Here is an 18285-nt window from a genome sequence, read left to right as displayed (position 1 = left end):
TGCTTATTTGCACTTCTGGTGAGATGCCAAACCTCATTTCGTTACTCTATACTTGTATATGTGTAATGACAATAAAGTTGAATCTCATCTCATCTCATCTCATCTCATCCGAGACAAAAAAACAACGAATGAGGACGTCTCCCTCGTTCCCTCGTGCACATCTTAAAGTTAAGTTTACCCACCTGTCCTGTGTGTTCTGTTTCATCTTTATTGATGAGATACATCAAGAAGAACCTGGAGGAGAAAAAGGAAAAAGAGGAAACGTACTGAGAAAGAAATCCAGCATCACACCAGGGTGGTTGTTTCATAAAATAGCCGATTGAACAAAAGTATTAGAGGACAAAAAGTAGATTATTTACAATTCTCAGAGGTCAAATTCATGCACAGGATAAGTATATAATCAGAAACTGAGCATTGAGAGTTCAAATCTGTCTCTTCATTTCCTCCTAGGATAATAAAAATAACCATAATATCCACTCATACTCATTATTTAGAAAAGAAATAAAGGTTGAAGAGTTACTGAATCTTTAGGAGTTAAAGCAATGAGTCAACACAAATACAACACATAGAGAAGTTCAGTTGGTCAAACATGCACTTTGAAAGATAACTCACATGTAGTTGGCTAAGTTATGTTCTTCTAGGGTGTGTGTTTCAAAGCCGTGCGGTGTCGTGTCAAAGTAGTCACTTCCTATTCCGCAGATGAAACACTTTGTCTACAGGGAGAAAAGACACTTCAGGTTAAACAGATTCTGGTTTCCTAACAGAAGGAGGACTGAAGGTGGACTGGGTAAAGAGACCCTTTAAATCCCTCTGAAGCTCATTATCTTACCTCCATGTCCTCTCTGACCTGCTCCTGCTGGTCTCTCAGCTCTCCAAAGGCATCAATGATCAGACCTGATGGACACAGAGCATTTCTTTCGAGTCTGAACATTCACCAAAAAGTTCTTCAGGAAACTCATATAGTCTCTCAACAAGCTCTTAGTAGGATGGTTCCAATACCAGAATTTTAAACTATGACACTAGTTAAAAATCAAACAATATTGATACCTCTTTAGATACCACGGCAACAAAGATAGAAGTCCCAACCACCCAATATTGGGTAAATTCTTGTTTTCGATTATCAAAAAATGCAAAGCAAACTCCTGCACACTTTACAAATTGCACAAATATGTTGCCAATGTATTGTATGCAGCAGTTTGCCTGCAAATCAGTTATGGATTCATTCCTCTCCTGTGCACCTGTCTTCTGAAATACATGCATTTATTTAAAGTCTCTGTACTTTAAATAAATGCATTGATCATTAAAAAACTATTGATCATTAAATTACAGAGATTGAATCGTTCAAACATGTGTTATTGATAAAGTACTGTATCTAAGTATCGGAAAATTGTATCAACCTTTTCTTGTTTTCAACAATTTTCAGCCCCTTAATGTTCAAATCCTGCAAAAAAAAACTATTACTAATGGCCTGCTGTGTGTCCAGAATAAGATCGTTACAGTGAGACAGAACAGAAAAAGTTGATAGATGTGTTGATGCTAGACTGGGGATTTGCAAAATCAGGTGATAATTATCAAAGTATCATTCAGTTCATTTGACCTATTACCCCCAACACCAAATCATATGATCATGATCAATACAGCGACGTTGATAAGAGGATCTTTAAAGCCACAATTAGGAAGACTCTCTAAGGCAAAAGAACTTTCACATCAGCCTGAATGCACTCTGTTTTTGCCGCTATGAGCAGAAGACAACCTGCTTAGATTTCAAACTCTTTGCATAGTAAGGGTAAGCTAAATGCTGTTTAATATATGAATCATGTAAAGCAGGCCATTTTACTTTTTGTACCATAACATAGCAGGGAGCCACTGATCAAACATACCCTGGATGATAGCCAGCAGGATGACGATGACAAAGAAGAAGAAAGTGATGTCAAAGACGACTCGGTAGAGCTCGTATTCATCCCCGGCCGGGTCCTCAATTTCATCTCCAATGCCTCCACCAGCACGCACGCCAACATACATGTGGAACAGGTAACACTGAAGGAGGGAGAGACAGATGTTATCAAACATAAAAGTTCAATGCTACTGCTCTACATCTCTGCCCACCACTTACAGTCATCATGTCGTCACACTTCATGTCCGGCTCGTCTTCATCCTCACTCATGTTGTAGAACTTGCGGAAGAAGTTAAAGGCTACAACGGTGTACAGGTAGACCACTACAGCCAGCAAACCCACCGTCATCATCAGCTGTTAGGGAACACACAGTTTTCAGTACAATGTTGTCTTTTGACAGCTCTTAAGAGGAAAACATTTGTGCCGTCTCCTCATGATGCGTCATTGGAGCGGGGGCGTCCGCTGACCTGTTTCCCGTTGTGAGTCACAGAAGACAGAATGGTGCGCAGGGTTTTCACACCCATGGCGATGTCCAGAAGATGGCAGGCGTAGAAGAAGTTGTTGTAGTGTCCGAGCAGGGACATCAACATGTACCAAACCAGGTAGAGGAAGGTCTAAAAGATAAAGGAGGGGCATCTGTTACACTTCACTGAAAACAGATCATGTTTTATTTAATTTATAGCATGAACTGCTTTGCTCACATTATCAGTGAAAACAACACCAAACTTCCAGATCTGGTACTTGATGTCAATAGATGTAATCCTACAGAGAGAAGGACAAGTTTATTCTGTAGGATCAGGTCGTTCAAACCAGGCTTGTTTGATGTAAAGAGTGCACACTACGGTTCATACCAGCTGAACATTGAGGTGTCTGGCTCAGGCTTCTTTTCATGCGTCATGGCACTGACGTCCAGCGAAACCAAGTCCATACCGAGCAACTCAGCGATCCTCTCTCTGCCGTAGATGTCACCATATTTATCCAGCACCTGAACACAATACATAGATGTTATTTCTCTGTGGAAAAAAAAATCCCCGACATGAGGAATCAGTGCTGAAACATACCTTTCTTTTCACAAACTTGTCCCAGTAGTTGTTTGGGAAACTCCTGGATTGAGAGAGAAACATCAGTTTGGTTTGATAGGATATATTTGCAATACCTCAGTTTTCTAATGCTGTACGTTTGAGGTCTACAGCCTGAATCAAAGATGACTGGCATGTCTGATAATGCAACAGGTTTCTTACGGAGTGTTTAGCACCAGCCTGTCCCACTGGCCCTTGATGTCGTCGTCTTCAGGCTGCTCAGTGACATAAAGACCATCAAACTCCAGCTTTCTGGCCAGTTCCTTCTCTCTCTTGAAGATAACCAGAGGGACCTGAAGAGAATTGGGCAAACAGGAGACATATTGCATTAAATCTGACAGGAGACACAAAGACCTAGATGGAAACTTAGGGGGTAAAGCGGAGCAAACATTGTGTACCTTGAGGCAGTTGTATCCAATGATGCAGAGGACGGAGATGAGGGTGTGGATGATAGCGAAGAAAGACATGGACGGCTCCATGTAGCCTGTGCTCTCTTCAAGGAAGTAGTACATGGGACCTTCTTCATCCTCATCTTCTCCCCCTGCATCGTCCAGTCCAGATCCATCCTCCTCACCACCAGAGCCTTCAAACAGGCCAGAGCCCTCAAACAGACCAGAAGCCTCATAGTCCTCCTCGCCTGGAGGACTGTCGGACACCTGGAAAGGTCAGACACAACATTTGTTCTGCAGGTCAAGGAAAGCCTTTTAAGAGTATTTTATGTGCAAAAAAATTGCTTAGTAAAGAAATGGGGTTTTGAGTTAATATTTCATAAGTGCATTATATTCTGCCCCTTTAAATTCAAATTAAAATACTAAGCACTTAAAGCAGCCATTAGCAGAGGTACATTTGGATGTATCTGTATAGAGATAAAACTCTGCATAATTTAGTCTACTTTGATTTATTGCCACACAAAATTGTAACGATGCAGCTGCAGATCGTTTTTAGATCCCACTGAGGGGGAGATACTATATGAGTGATCATACGTTTGTCACAGAGGCACCGACCTTGTAGAAGAGCAGGATGAAATTGAGAGCGAAGGAGATGAACAGAGCCAAGAATCGAAGGTTGTAGAAATTGCGAGAAAGGTAGTTCTGAGGGCGGAGGTGTAAAGAAACGGGTAAATCACCAGAAAAGCACCAAAACCAACATTTAACTGCATAATATTACTACATTAAAATCAAATTAATAACAATTCACACATTTTTGATTAGGATAGATAAAAAAAATCATGCATTCAGTTGTTAAACAACTGCTTTAACATTAAGCATGAGGAAAATACTGAATACAGTTAATAGGTATGAAGCTTCTTATGCTATGTTTTTGCAAACATGATGGAGAAAAACTTCTGGACAAAAGACCAACTAAAACAAAAACACAATCTTTTGAAAATCACTTGCCATACCATGTTCAATTTGCAGCTAAAGGCATCCTTTAATTAACCACATTACTAATCAAACTTTTCAAAAGTCTATTCATCAACATATCCTCCAGTAGAGAGCCGCTCACCATGAACTTAATCCTTTGAACCTCGAGTTCATTCCACAGCTCAAAGCCCTCCTCTGCATGTTTCTTGTCCTTCTTCGCCTTGGTCTTCACAGTCTTCTCCTCGATCTCCTCGGGCTCTTCCACCTTCGCCTCAGGTTCAGGTTCAGGCTCTGCCTTCTCCGTCTTCTCTCCATTTTCAGTGCTGAAAAACAACAACATATAAGAAGGTTACACTTGTGCTTTTCCACTCTAAACAGAGGATTTTTTTTTTTTTTTTTATAATTTTTGGGCTCTACCACCATTTCAGTGTTTAATAATATAACTTAGACCACCCTAAAGATACGTGATGATGTCACCTGTCACCAAAGTTTAACAATGAAATCTCTGAATGTATTTAAATATCTGACGTCAGCACATAATGATTTGATTATTCCTCACATTTTTGCTCTTTTACATTAAAAATGTGAAAGCACAAAATGGATAGTTGATTGCACGTGTCCATTGCTTAAAGCCAAAATTCCCCTTTCGCTATCAGAGGTTCAGTATTACACTGAGAACACATTATCTTAAGTATGTTTGATGTTTATCCCCAGCATATAGACAACTTACTCTGCCTTCTCAGTCTCTGGAGGGGCCTCCTCTTCAGTTGCGGGTTGGTCTTCCTCTCCTTGTCCCTCTGTTGTAGCAGCCAACTGTTTTGATAAATATTTTACAGTTAATCGTTTGGTTAACAGAGATGAATGTCATGAAACAACCGTTAACTACTATCAAACAGAGCAAATCACCAGTTTTCTCTTCAGCAGCGGTGTTCCCTCTGGAGTAGGGGGCTCTTCAGGCGTCGTCTCACCAAAGTCTCCAAGTCCCCCGGGAGTATTGATACCAGGCAGGCGTCCACCTTCCCTGTCCTCGCCTTCCTCCTCTTCCTCTTCTCCTCCCACAGCATCTAACAAGTCCACCCCTCCATCTGCGTCTTGATCCTCTCTAGCTCCCGGTTCAGGTGGCAGGTCTCCGTGGACTTCATCCTGCGTTGGATCCGGCATACTGGCTAGGATTTCTGTCACAGTCATCTTCTTGGCGCCCTCCACTAAGCCTCCACCGAACAGCACCTTCCATATGAGAGTGAAGAAGCCCTTGCATATGCTGTAAACGAACATCAGGATACCCATCACGATGGTGTAAATAAACGTAGCCAGTCCGATCACCATCTCCTTCACCGTCATTTTACGTAGTTTGCGGTACCGTCGCCGCAGGTTACGGAAGGTGAACATGTTGAAGAAGTCGGCCACGCTCTTCAAAAAGTCTGCAAAGGCCGAGGTCGACTCTGGAGCTTCGCCTTCTCCGTTGCCCTCTTCGCCTTCTACGGCCTCTCCTTCATCTCCCTTACCCTCCTCTTCCTCCTCGTCGTCTTCTTCTTCTGCACCTTCTCCCTCCGGCTCGGAAATCGACGCGGCAATGTTCATCTCAAAGATGGTGTCCTCGCAGAAGTTCACAAACATCTCCATTTTCTCACTCTCGCCGCCCTCATTGACCACGTCGAAGATGAACTGCCGTTTGGACTCTCGGACTTGCGGCATTTCCCACTGGTTTCTGTTCGCCTCGCTGATTTCAAAGTAGATGCGCTCGATCTTCCTGCTGGCTCCCATGATCTCAATGCGACCGAGGAAAGGGCGGAAGTAGTTGAGCACGCTCTCCGCCTGCTCCAGGAAGTTCTGAAGGCGAGTGTCGTGGGGAACGTGCTCTGACAAGTTTGTGAGCAGAACAGCGATGTTGAAACCAATATCTTTGGCTGGCTCCTGGAAACGGTCGGCAAACTCCTCAAAGTTGATCATTTCGTTCTCGTCGGCCTCCGAGCAGGAGAGCAGGAACTGGATTTCCGAGGGGGAATATTGCTTCTGGCTGTCCATGGCCTTGGAGAAGTCCTTCTTGGAAATTAGCCCACGAGGGTCGGTCACATAGTCTCTGAAGGCGTCAGAAGCCACTATGTCCTTCAGCTTGAGGAACATGTCAAAGAATTTCAGGATCATTTCCACGTTGCTGGAGGACTCCACCAACATGTCAACCATCTGCCTCGCAATGGTGCCATTCACCACATTGCCTAAGAGCAGCACAAGGTAAGAGGAGATGAGAAATGTGTAGAAAGTATATAACAGAAAGAAGAACACATCAGTAGACTGGCCTGGACTTCATACCTTCAAGCAGAGACAGAAGCATCACTACCATGTCCTTCTGCAGATCCAACAGCTCCTTCAATAGTCCAATTTGACTGGAGTCCTGCAACAGAGCCAAAACAAGCAGCAGAACAAAAACAAACAGCACAAAAAAGAGTATTTTTAACAAGTCTACTGACTGAAATTTCTCATTTTTAATGATCAATCACAGTTTATATGTGAGGGGTTCTGACACATAAATTGACAAAAAATTAAATAAACTACCTCAGAGTGTGCTCTACTCCAAAAATGATCCTGGGTTTGCATTTTTAAATAAAGAATACGTGTTGTAACATCACAAATTGAACACTTTTATATGATGGAAAGCACAACATCTACTAGAAAGACAGGAGGGTATGAAAGAGAGAAATATGATTCTGGTAGACAGCGCGCCTTCTCCTCATTTAAGTGGCATCAGCATAGTAAGCAAGGAAAACAAACACACATATTGTAAGACTGATCTTAGCAGTCCTGAAGACCAGCACCAGTAGATAACAAGAAGACAATAGTCTATTGGGTTTTCAGGCTGGTGGAGATCTAAAGGAGACTGGTGTAAGGATGGGCAAGCATCGGTTCACCGGGGAAATTACAGTGGCACCTTAAAATACTTCATCAGACAAAAGGACCTACAATACAAAACGCCACAGAAGCCCTGTTTCAACCAAGCGGTCAGGTTTGGTTCAACACGGTTTGGTACAGTTTGGTACGGTAAATCCTGATCTTGCTTGCGTTTCCACAGCCAACCGTACCCTTACACAGCCCTAGATCACTTGGGGGTGACATGGTGTAGACAGCCAATAAATTCAACAAAGAAGAAGAATTTGACACAGTAAACAAAAACCAATGATTCATAGGAAAGTCTGCATCTCCGAGGTTGTCCGTGGTGCGGTGCTATGTGTTGACAATTACGCTCTCAAAATCCACTGGATATTTAAACATTGTGCATTTTGTGTTTGTCCTTTTTTACCGCTGTAGCACGGTAAGTGATGATTCTTTCGACCAATCAACGGACTGCAGTGTTCCTATCTCCGGCCTATAGGGTCGGATCGGTACGCTTGGCACCCCAACAGAAGCGTACCAAAAAAGTGGGACGGTACTGATCGGTTATTTTGGTACCATTCAAAACTTCTGACAGTGGAAACGCCAATAAATGTGTACTTCACCTCACCGAACTGAACCGGACCGCGTGGTGGAAACGGGGCTTTATAGAGCTTGATGAAAACAAGCAAAGCAGGACATTGAGATTCTTCAGGGAACAACATGAGATGTATCTTTTAAATATGAAATAACCAGTCGTTAATCTTTTTTCATGAAGCCCCTTCAAAATCTGAACAGCAAAGCGAGTACAGACCACTCAATCATGAGACTCGATTCCCGCAGCTGTCTACTAAATATTAGTGAAACAAACAATGTGATCTAACTTTCTAGTTATTGTAAACCATCTTTTTAAAAGGGTTTGCATATTTCAAAGTGTGGATGAACTTTCACAAATGTTCTTTGACTCTCTCAACAGACGACCACTGTCCTCCTGCCTTGATGTTAGAAAGTAGCAATAATGCTGGTGAAGACATGAGATGATTATAAGGAATAACAGAAATAAGGATGATGTAAATGATGAAGGTTTTAAGATGGATTATCGTTTACGTGATGATCTTTAAAAAAGCATGGGAGGGACTCTGAATGAGACGGCTTTGAGACATAAATTCTTACGCCATTTCGTTCTCCTGGATCGGGATGCATCTAACACATGAAAATAAAAACGTTATCCTTCATGTCTGGATATTACTTTACAGATGTAATGGACATGATCTCTTAATCAATTATTATTTCTCAGTTTAAGTTCTTGCTTGGCGGCATTTTGTGATTTTAATCATCTGCCGAACAACTTTAATCAAACCTTTTTCTGAAGCGGTTGATTAACACTGATGTGTTTTCTTAACCAAAACTAAAATGCAAGATAGAAGATACTTTCTTTGTCACAACACAGGGAGGAGGAAATATTAAGAGTGTAGATGCATGAATGATAATTTCCTGTTCTAGAAAACCAGACTAAACAATCACTTCAAAGATATAGACGGTTTAAAAATAAGAAAATGCATTGAAAACAGCAGCATCACACACTGTTAGACGTGTTAGGTCAAACCAGTTACAGACTGCAGACACACATTATTTCAAGTTAACAGACTTTATCCACAGCACAATCACTCACAAAGCTTTTGTCAGTACAATGACATAATACATACTTAAAGACAGTTTAACTGTATGACAGAATCAGAAAGATTTATAAAGAGAAAGAAAGAACATCTGTTTTTAATCTCAAATTGTTTCTGCCCTCTTAACTGGAATTCATGTCGTTTGCAATCTAAGTCTGGTCAACTCTTTAGTGTATGTAGAGACAGTGAGGTGCGCAGAAGGATTTTTTTTAAGTCTATATTAATGTCTTCAATAGCCTTTCAGTATTAAGAAGAAGAATAGTAGTTTAACTTGAGTTGAAAAGCTTGAAAAATAAAGCGTACATAATTATCATATTGTATAAAATTCAACCTTATTCAAGAGGAACGCTGAATACTCGGTCCAGTCTTGATGTTGTCACCGACAGTAAGTCGTCTAACTACCTCGCTTTAACTTGAAATGACTCAGTTAAGAGGCAAAAACATTCTGATCAAGAAAAGTGGGGGAAAAGAAAGGTAAAAATATATAAAGGAGGAAGATATTAAGGTTATATAAATAATTTCATTAAAGAAAAGAATAATCAAATAAATACATACTTTACTCTTCAGGAACCATGAGAGAAACGGTTCACAAAATTAGTATGTCATAAAATCCTAAAATAGTGATTCAAATATATATATATAAAAAGATTTCATTCAAACATCCTTCAATCCACTATATTACAATAAATACACCATTAGACCATTTTAATATTTCACTCCAGAAAATAACCATTAATGACAAGCAGGAAATAATCAAATGTCTGCTATAAAAAGGAAAATGTTTTAATTGTTGATGTTTCTTACCTGAGCAAGTTTCATCATCATATGAGCAAAGACGTGCAGGAAGCCGACAACAGCGTCCCACAGCCTGCTGTGAGCCAGAGACTGCTGGTTACCGGTGCACGGACCCTGACGGACACAGAAACACAACATCATTCTGTACTATCGCTTTAAACTCTCTGTGCAGAACATCAGATTCATGCTGTGTATTGAAACGGTGTTAAACTGCATTCCCCTATTAAATAAATACATTCACATATCCTCATGTAAAAATCAAAATGGAGAAGAAGGGTTTACATTTTATCTTTTTTATTTTTTTACTGTGGTGGGTGTTTCACAGTGTTCATGCTCACCCCTTACTCATCCCGCCCACTTCAAAAAGTGACTATTTATATCACACTGATAAAAACATGACCCCTCTCTTGCTTCAGTAAAAAAAACTACATAGCTGTAGGTACTGCTTACCCTGAATTTTACTTCTGTCCAAGGCATGATCTTTTGAGTCACCATAAAATAATGTTCAAACCATAAAGTTATCCATCCCATCATTAATAAAGAAACTCTCTTACCTGGATATATTCAGTCAAGCTGTTGAAGACCTGTTTGGCCACAGTCATTGCTTTGGAGAAGTTCCTCTTCCCAGGCTCATCGATGATGTCTTTTCCTGAGTAGTACCAGTAAAAGTCGCTGATCGACTCCTGCATACAGGAAGAACGATAGAGAACGAGAAACATCTTTTTAATTTTCCAAGTCTATTTTACTGACAAAATGGCACAAATAAAGAATGATATAATTGTCCATATAGTAACGTTTATGTTATTAAGTATGGAAAGTTTCAGTTTTGAATGAATATACAAGAAATGTAGTGAATTTAAAGTATAATTTTGTTATAATTTATAAAAACTATATCTTAAATATAAATCCATGTGTGGTTATTGTCTTGACTTTGAATAATAACCACTCAAAAAATCAAGAGATCTGACAGTGATAAGTTTCATCATGTTGTTAAAATATCCTTTAATAATCCAATAAACAAAACCCACACATGCAGAAAGAAGGTTATGGTCCAGAGTGAACAGGAAAGAGATCAGGAAATAAGTTAATCATTGTGACCTGTAGTCGAAGAAGGTAGTCCACAGTGCAGATGATCACATTGATGGTAGTGGTGCTGCCTGTCTGTGTTCTCAGGTAGTTCTGGAAATCTGTAGGGAGAACAACATTTTCATACATTTGTCTGTATCATATGGGTTCATTGTCTCCAACACTTCATTGTAAGGAAGTGACACTCACCGTTATTATGACCCTCACAAAGAAGCTGGAGGAAACGGAAGAGGTCACACGTAAATTCATCGTCCGCCATCACTTTCTCATCTAGGCAGTGAAAACACAAGAACATTATTTTACATTCATGCAAAATGAAGATTAGTGAACTCTTGTTATTCTGCTGTGTTACTCTGTTAGAATACACAGTGGAAAACAAAAGTAAGCAACAGCAGATTAGGTATGTTTGAAAAAAAAAAAATAGATGTGTAATTTACTTTTTACATTTCTCTCCTTACTAACCTTATTTATATTTACTGCAGTTGAATTACTTTTATTTAGTTGTAAAGTTATAATCAGCTATTTCCCAAATGAATAACAATGTTCTAGGGATAAAAAACACAATGGAAAATATGTTCATCTGAACAAGTCGTCCCTCTACAGATGTAAGGAGCCTGGTTGTTAGCAGGGGCGTGTCCAGAGGGGTGACCACAGCTGGCATCTGCCCCCCTTTTAGAGTTTTATTGGACACCCTGGATCTCACCCAAAAATCCAAGACAACGATTGATTATTTAGTTTGCTAGTAGCTTGTTTTGATTTTAAATGTTGCACATTTTCTTTTATTAGTTTTTGTGATTGTAGAAAAATACTTCGCAGACTAGTTTGAAAGCTAGAAAGCGTAGAAATATTTATTAATATTACTGTTACTAGTACAGTGATCTGCTTGTCTACATGCACTCTGTGAGTAAATGTATCTATACTTTAAGATGTTTTCACCGTCAACTGCACAACTCCTTTATTGCACCTTCTGTACATTCTATGTTTTTGTATTTTTATACTTTATTATACATATTTCTAATTGGTTCTTATTTTTAATCATAATTTAATTTAAATTTATGCTATTTTTTGTATTTCCTTTGTTAATTGTTTTGCACCAAACCACCAAGTCAAATGTTCTGAATGAGGAAGTTTACTTGGCAATACAAATCGACTCTGATTCTGATCTCTCCTACCCTTTTGAAACATATGCACAACTTTTGAAAAAAGGAAAACATATAAATTGTTTTCGAACAAACTGCACTGTGACTGGAACAGCAGCGGTCTTTGTTGCTGTTTTGAAGTTACACACATTTTTATGACTAAGTGTCGTTACTGTTGAGAAGATAATTATGGAACTTCAATTACACATCTACTAATACACACAAAACACTGCAAAATGACCCATTATACAATTATGAATAAGCAAAAATCTGATCAATAACAGCTGATAACACTTGAGCAGGTAGTGAGTTTGATGTCAATGACACCATGCACTTGGATTGTATCTATGTTGTAATGCATGTTTGTATGCAAGTGTGTGTGAGTATGAATGTACACACATATGCAGTGCAAAAACATTAAAGATGCAAGTACCTCATATCACCCCTCTGCTTCATTACATTATGTTAGTGAAAACCAAAAAAAAACCTCTCAGTCCATTTGAGAGCAGGAAAGCAGGACTGAGGCGTCCAAAATGACTCCAGTTTTATTTCTCTTACTCTCTACCCTGAAAACTTTACCTGTGACTAGCTATCCAGAAAAAAACATCTACTCATATTAACACAAATAAACAGCACATCAGACACGTCACTTCACACTGCTATGGACATGAAACACACAGATAAATAAAGACGGGGAACACATAAACATATATACACACTGATAAGTCACTTTTGATACAAAACACTCACAGTACACATAAACAGGAATGACCTCATGGCACACTGTCATGCTCAACAGATCTACTGAACTCTGCAAACTCCAGTAAGCTATGAGTGTGTATGTGGACGAGAAAAACACTCAGCACAATGTTAAGTAATCTATATATTGTAATGTATATAACTACAGACAGGTCCATCCTTATTGTTGTTGTGGAAGTAAAGAATGTAAACTAATCCTCTAAAACAAGGGAGGGATTTTTTTTTTTATGTGTGGGCATTTCACCTTCTGCATGGTTTATGATTATAATAGCAAAATCTTATCAATTAGAAGACACAAATCTTACAGCTCTCTCTCGCTCTCGGTATGCCGCCAGAAATTGAGCACCTGAAAAACTATGTCTTTGTCAAAACACACATACAAGCATGCTCAGATTAAACCCTGATGTTGCATAAAACGATTCAAAACAAAACTTTTATGCTGGGTTTAATTGTTTTCCTTTAAAAGAAAGTAGTCCACAGTGCAAGGGGGTTGAAATCTGCAAACAATGATGACTGTTGAATAATCCAGTATCTGTAGCAGGCAAAGGGGTGGAGTCGCCTCCAACAGGGTAAAAAAAACCGGGTCCAGTTTGCCATTTCTTTCTAAATGAACATTAAGGAGATTTTGAAGAACAGTTATATGTGGCACATACTGATAGGCTGTGTGTTACCTACAGTAGACACCGGTCAGCATGGCCCCCCTGTATGGAGAAGCCAGCCTCAGTACAGAGACTGAAGCCCATCTATTGTGTGTGGATGGGGTTTGAAGTTAAATCTAATTTAGGAAAAGAGAGTCCCTACTGCTGCTGCAATTCATTTCAGAGTTTCCAGAACACAGTGTCAGTTTTTTATTCTCTATGATCTACTTGAGAGAACTGATCGGGAGAGGAAAATGAGGTTACTGCCTTCATCCCATTGATCACTGACAACGACTGAGAGTGTTGGAGTAACAGTAGATCTGCGATAAAACACTCAAAGAAGAGAAATGAAACTTTACATTCACTTCACGAGGAAAAATGGCAGAGACACAATGCACAATTAAAGCATTTGTATCATTGCAAGGTTTCCATATTTATGCACCCGTGTGCAAGTGTCTGTGTAAAGTTTTATTTTGCCTGAATCTTGAGTGTGAAATGAAATGCGTATTAAAGTTCACAGCAAGGAAAGACTGGTCAGGATTTCAGAGTTTTAAAGAGACAGAGAGGACAGGAAAGAGTGAAAAGAGAAGGCAAATATGTGAGATCAAAGTTTCATTTACCACGTTCTAGCTTCTTATCTGAGAACCGTGAGAGCAGCAAAATTGACATGTGGGAAGAACACGGGCATGAGGGGTAAAGGGATGAAACGGGTAAAGTGAACGAGATGTGGGGGGGGGGAGAGAGAGAGACAAAGAGAGACGCAGTGAGTCCAGAAATCTCATGGCTGTCAGTGGATGATTAACAGATCATCACCATACATCAACAGTCAAAATGCTGTGACCTATTTTAAACAGACACTCTAAACAGACTTACACAAAAAACATACCTTCAAATCTGTATCCACTACCGAGCACACTCAGACACACAGAGATGCATACACAAATAAGACTTCACACTGGAACTGAAAATATGTCAGATTATGTCACAAGCCAGTGCAAACTAAAGACCAAAGGTTTTTGCAGTGTGTGTTTATATAATGCAGTGTGTGTGTGACCGTGTGCTCAGATACATGAGATACACACGAGGTGCCGTCGACCAGACTTACTGGTGCCCTCCTCTGAAACCATCCCAAGGCCCTCGGCCTTGTTCTGTCTCTCAAAAGCATTCAGGTCCAAAACGCTGTCAACATCAAACAGTTGGTTCAGAGTCAGTTTAAACACGTGCAGTCCAACAATATTTACTCATTTCACACACAATGTTAAAAGGCAGGGTTGGTAATTTTTTGAAAAACTAGCATGACTTTGAAACTAGCATTCCCTCAGTGCTCCGTCTACACCCGCCCCCTCGCCTTGTGCTCCCTCAAAAGCCACGCCCCCTCACTTACATGCACGAGCGCCGTTGCTCCAAAAGCGCACCACAGCTCATCGCTTTCATAGTGTAGAAACTACATCGTTTCATCGTTAATAAAAGTGACTATTTTACTACTCAGAAAGGCCGACAATAAGCTCACAGTATAGACTCTGTCATCTGTGACGCGCTTTGAGTGTTGGGTACCCCCTTACAATCGGTAGAGAACGAGCAGGAAGACAGGGAGGTGTGATTGGTTCATCAAATTGGTTCCTCTTGGCAGATATTGGTCAAAGTTTATAAAGGCTTACAACTGCTACAGATGAATTATTCATTTCTGTCAGGACCTAAACTTCAACTTTCAACCAAAATCAACATTTTTAAAAAAAGTGTATCGGCAGGAAATTACCAACCCTGCCTTCAATGGTAGAATTTTCTTTCTGTCAAGTGCTCAACAAACAAAAACTAAAAAGGTTGAAAACAATAAGGTAACTATGGGAATTGATTACAAACCTGCAGGTCTGCATAAGAGCCTGAACACTAAGGAAAAATCCCACATCCTTTTTATCCTTCAGATAGTCCAGCATTTTCTGCACACAGACAGGAAGACAGAAATATTATTTTCTGAAATAATAAAAATTTCATGAGGGTGAGATTTTTAATTGTAAAAACAATTAAAAAAGGGGGTTTACTTACCTGCTGTACATCACAGTTGCCTCCATTGAGGATGGAGATTCCCAGTTTGAGTGTGGAAGAAACCATGGCTCCAGGCTCGCCTGAGAAAGTAGAGGCAACGTGAGAGTGAAACTATTTTTGACCCAAAAAATGAAATTAAAGTCCTGGTGAATCCTCTGTGCCAAAAAAAATACGTCTATTTTGACTATTGCTTTTTGCATGGTGTATTTCAAACTGAACTTGTTCAAAACCTTACAGAATTTGTTCAACACAAAACCTTCAAATGATCTCTCCCCTTCTTATTGAAGCATTTTTATGTTTCCCTATTTGGAAAAGCAATTCATCCCACAGCTTTACCCTTGTGTCTCATTGAAACTACCATTCAAAACAACTACTGTGTAGTAACAAAGCTCAGCCCAGCTTGGTATTTTCTGTTACAGTTTAGTGATATCATTTAGTTTGTGTGCTAATAAGTAGGTTGTGCTGTAGTTTGCCATCTACCTTTACAGGCGCTTATCATCTGCAGCACCATCTCTGAACCTCCACGGTTGTGTAGACGGGACTGCTGGTACAGAAGCCTCTGTTTCTCCATCTCCTTTTCCTGTGGGGCAGAGCATGAGGGACACAGCTGTAACCCTGCCAACTGGGACTGCACTGCCCCCCGCACTCACTCGCTCGCACTCAAACACACCCTCATCCTCTGCGCTAATCTAGAGCGTCAGTTGTGTGGTTCTAGTTGAACTTGCATTACGTTAAATGTATAATTTCTTTAATGCTTCTGACTTTCACCACACACTGCTGATGCTGATCTTGGGTAGTTTGGGTAGATGTGCCGGGTGAACAAAAAAGTGTGACATGAAGAATATGACTGCAACTTGTATAACTCCATGTCTCAAATCCCTAAATTTTGATGACAAAAAACAAAACAAATCTATGCATAAAACATCTTACAAGTTTTAATTTCTTTGTGTATTTCTTCCCTCTCAAAAGATTTAGACTTGCTGCATCTGGTCCTTCTTTAAAGCTAGGTGAAAGTGTACTGATTTACATCTTTTTTGATGGCCTCAATTTAATAGAAAATTTTAAAAAATCACTGAGAAATAAAGGAACACATACGCACAAACACACATACACACACACGTTCTCTTCCATTGGAACACGACGTGTGTTAGTGAAGGTGAACATTTATTCCAGCTCGACAACATCCAGAGGCAGCAAACATTCAATGCCAGCAAACACGCATTTCACATTTTACCAGAAAGCAACAGTGTTTGTAATACACAGCATGCACAGTCTGCACTTACAGTATAAATCACTGCTGTTCTATATTCAAGTCCTACTGTTGCTCTAACCTACAGGAGCATCAGGTTGTTCCTCCCTCTAAGTCTGCAAACTCTAGCTCAAATGGAGGCAGATGCATTTACATGAACTGACAGCACTTAGTGTCATCATAACTTCCTACTGTAAAACTATATTGTTGGCCTGAGGCAACACAACAGGTTTAAATATAGATATGAAATGTCCTTAACATGAACATTTTCTGAAATAAATATTTCAATCTAAAGGTTTTTAAATGAATAATATATTTTATCTAATGCATACGTGGTTGCAAATGTTTTTGTCTATTATACATCATCAACATGGATACCATTTTAAACGAGTTCTTATATTGACAAGTACAGTATAACACCGTACTTCTTTCTGTTGCTACATGTTGTAATAACAGCAGCTACTTCACTGCTGTTTTGCTTTTCGGAGCTTCTCTATCGTTTCATATACAAGTACTGCTACTATGAACAATCATCCTGTGGATAAAAGAGGTTAGATTGGACCCACCCACAGCATACCATGCACCCAGAACAGAATCTACCCCTCCCTCCGCCCCCCCCGCCCCCCCTCCCCCCTCCCTCGTAAGCCTAAATTATGTTTTTAAAATTTGAAGGAGCAACTTTTCTCTGGTTACAGAGAGTCCGATCTGCTTTTGTTTAAATGATGTGTCTTTAGTCATGTGTGAAAACTAATGCATGTGATCATGGCTGTTGGTGTGAATGTGTCTGCATGCGTGTAAAGTGTTGCAGTGTATGCTTGCACCAGTGTGTGATTTGGGTTTGGGACAGTATTTGTACGGCTGACTGTGCAGGCTTTTACTGTAGTCCTTTGGTGAGCTCGGAGCGGGACACTTGTTAACGCTATCCAATTCAAAGTAAAAGTCAAACGACGTCAGTTACTTGTCAGTTGTTAGATTTCAAACTAGAGTTATCAGGTGAGTCCAAATAGATTAACACGTAGTCCACGTAGCAGGTGAGTAGAGTAGGATGTGAGTCAGAAAAAGTCTGGGAGAGACTGACCACGCAAGCTCGGCACAAGAGAGCTGGTTCGACCGTGAGAAAAAAAACCTGCTGCATTGTTTGGCCTAATGTCTGTTTTAAGAGTTTAAATACAGCTGGTCTTGGACGGCAACACCACATTTCTAATGCTAATGCTAATGCTAACCTCCAGGAACAGCTGCATCTCTATCACTACAACATCACAGTGTCCAAACCTGAGTTTTTAAGTAAACAAATCAACGACATCTGTTTCAATTATCGATCATATCAAGGGGTTGAGCTCGTTCTCGGGTGCTGATAAGCAGGATGTGGATACTAACTATGAGACCATCATGTGCTAGTAAAGTGATAGCTCAGTGGTGTTTATGAAAATGTCCTGTTTAGTTGTCTGAAATGTACTGGTTTTGTTTGCAGCAGCTATCTGATTGTAGAAATGACATACAGTATTGGGGCATGGGTCATTCCCTACTCTCTCTCCCTGATTTCAAACTCTATCCATTGTCCTGTTTCGACAATAAAGGCAAAAAAAAATACCAAAAATAATTCTTAAAAAATAAAAATAAAATAAAAAGACATACAGTAAATGTGTATTCTATTTAAAAAATATCTAAAATATCAGCAGTTCAATTTTCATATTTCCA

General features: G+C 39.8%; 1 protein-coding gene across 11 annotated transcripts in view; it reads right to left on the bottom strand.

The window, feature by feature from the left end:
* ryr1b (ryanodine receptor 1b (skeletal)) overlaps window positions 1-18285 on the bottom strand; it is a 68067-nt gene that overhangs the window by 2508 nt on the left and 47274 nt on the right. For 5 of the 11 annotated variants that reach the window (XM_065960113.1, XM_065960123.1, XM_065960118.1 and 2 more), the window contains 25 exons: window positions 15819-15918; window positions 15339-15418; window positions 15156-15232; window positions 14401-14474; window positions 13916-13933; window positions 10949-11029; window positions 10772-10860; window positions 10228-10356; window positions 9683-9787; window positions 6648-6729; window positions 5244-6553; window positions 5068-5150; window positions 4480-4660; window positions 3978-4064; window positions 3372-3629; window positions 3136-3266; window positions 2956-2998; window positions 2746-2879; window positions 2596-2656; window positions 2362-2508; window positions 2114-2248; window positions 1881-2037; window positions 830-894; window positions 613-713; window positions 183-234 (listed from right to left, as the gene is read on the bottom strand). In XM_065960113.1, the coding sequence (XP_065816185.1) occupies window positions 183-234; window positions 613-713; window positions 830-894; window positions 1881-2037; window positions 2114-2248; window positions 2362-2508; window positions 2596-2656; window positions 2746-2879; window positions 2956-2998; window positions 3136-3266; window positions 3372-3629; window positions 3978-4064; window positions 4480-4660; window positions 5068-5150; window positions 5244-6553; window positions 6648-6729; window positions 9683-9787; window positions 10228-10356; window positions 10772-10860; window positions 10949-11029; window positions 13916-13933; window positions 14401-14474; window positions 15156-15232; window positions 15339-15418; window positions 15819-15918 (3780 nt within the window). Of the gene's footprint in view, window positions 1-182; window positions 235-612; window positions 714-829; window positions 895-1880; window positions 2038-2113; window positions 2249-2361; window positions 2509-2595; window positions 2657-2745; window positions 2880-2955; window positions 2999-3135; window positions 3267-3371; window positions 3630-3977; window positions 4065-4479; window positions 4661-5067; window positions 5151-5243; window positions 6554-6647; window positions 6730-6890; window positions 6921-8375; window positions 8406-9682; window positions 9788-10227; window positions 10357-10771; window positions 10861-10948; window positions 11030-13915; window positions 13934-14400; window positions 14475-15155; window positions 15233-15338; window positions 15419-15818; window positions 15919-18285 lie in introns of all 11 variants that reach the window. The other 6 variants (XM_065960114.1, XM_065960117.1, XM_065960119.1 and 3 more) reach the window with 2 other exon arrangements.

Source organism: Labrus bergylta, chromosome 11 (genome assembly GCF_963930695.1).
Source record: "Labrus bergylta chromosome 11, fLabBer1.1, whole genome shotgun sequence".
Taxonomy (NCBI): Eukaryota; Metazoa; Chordata; class Actinopteri; order Labriformes; family Labridae; genus Labrus; species Labrus bergylta.
The sequence above is the reverse complement of the archived record's forward strand: the minus strand, read 5'-3'. Positions and strand labels throughout refer to the sequence as shown.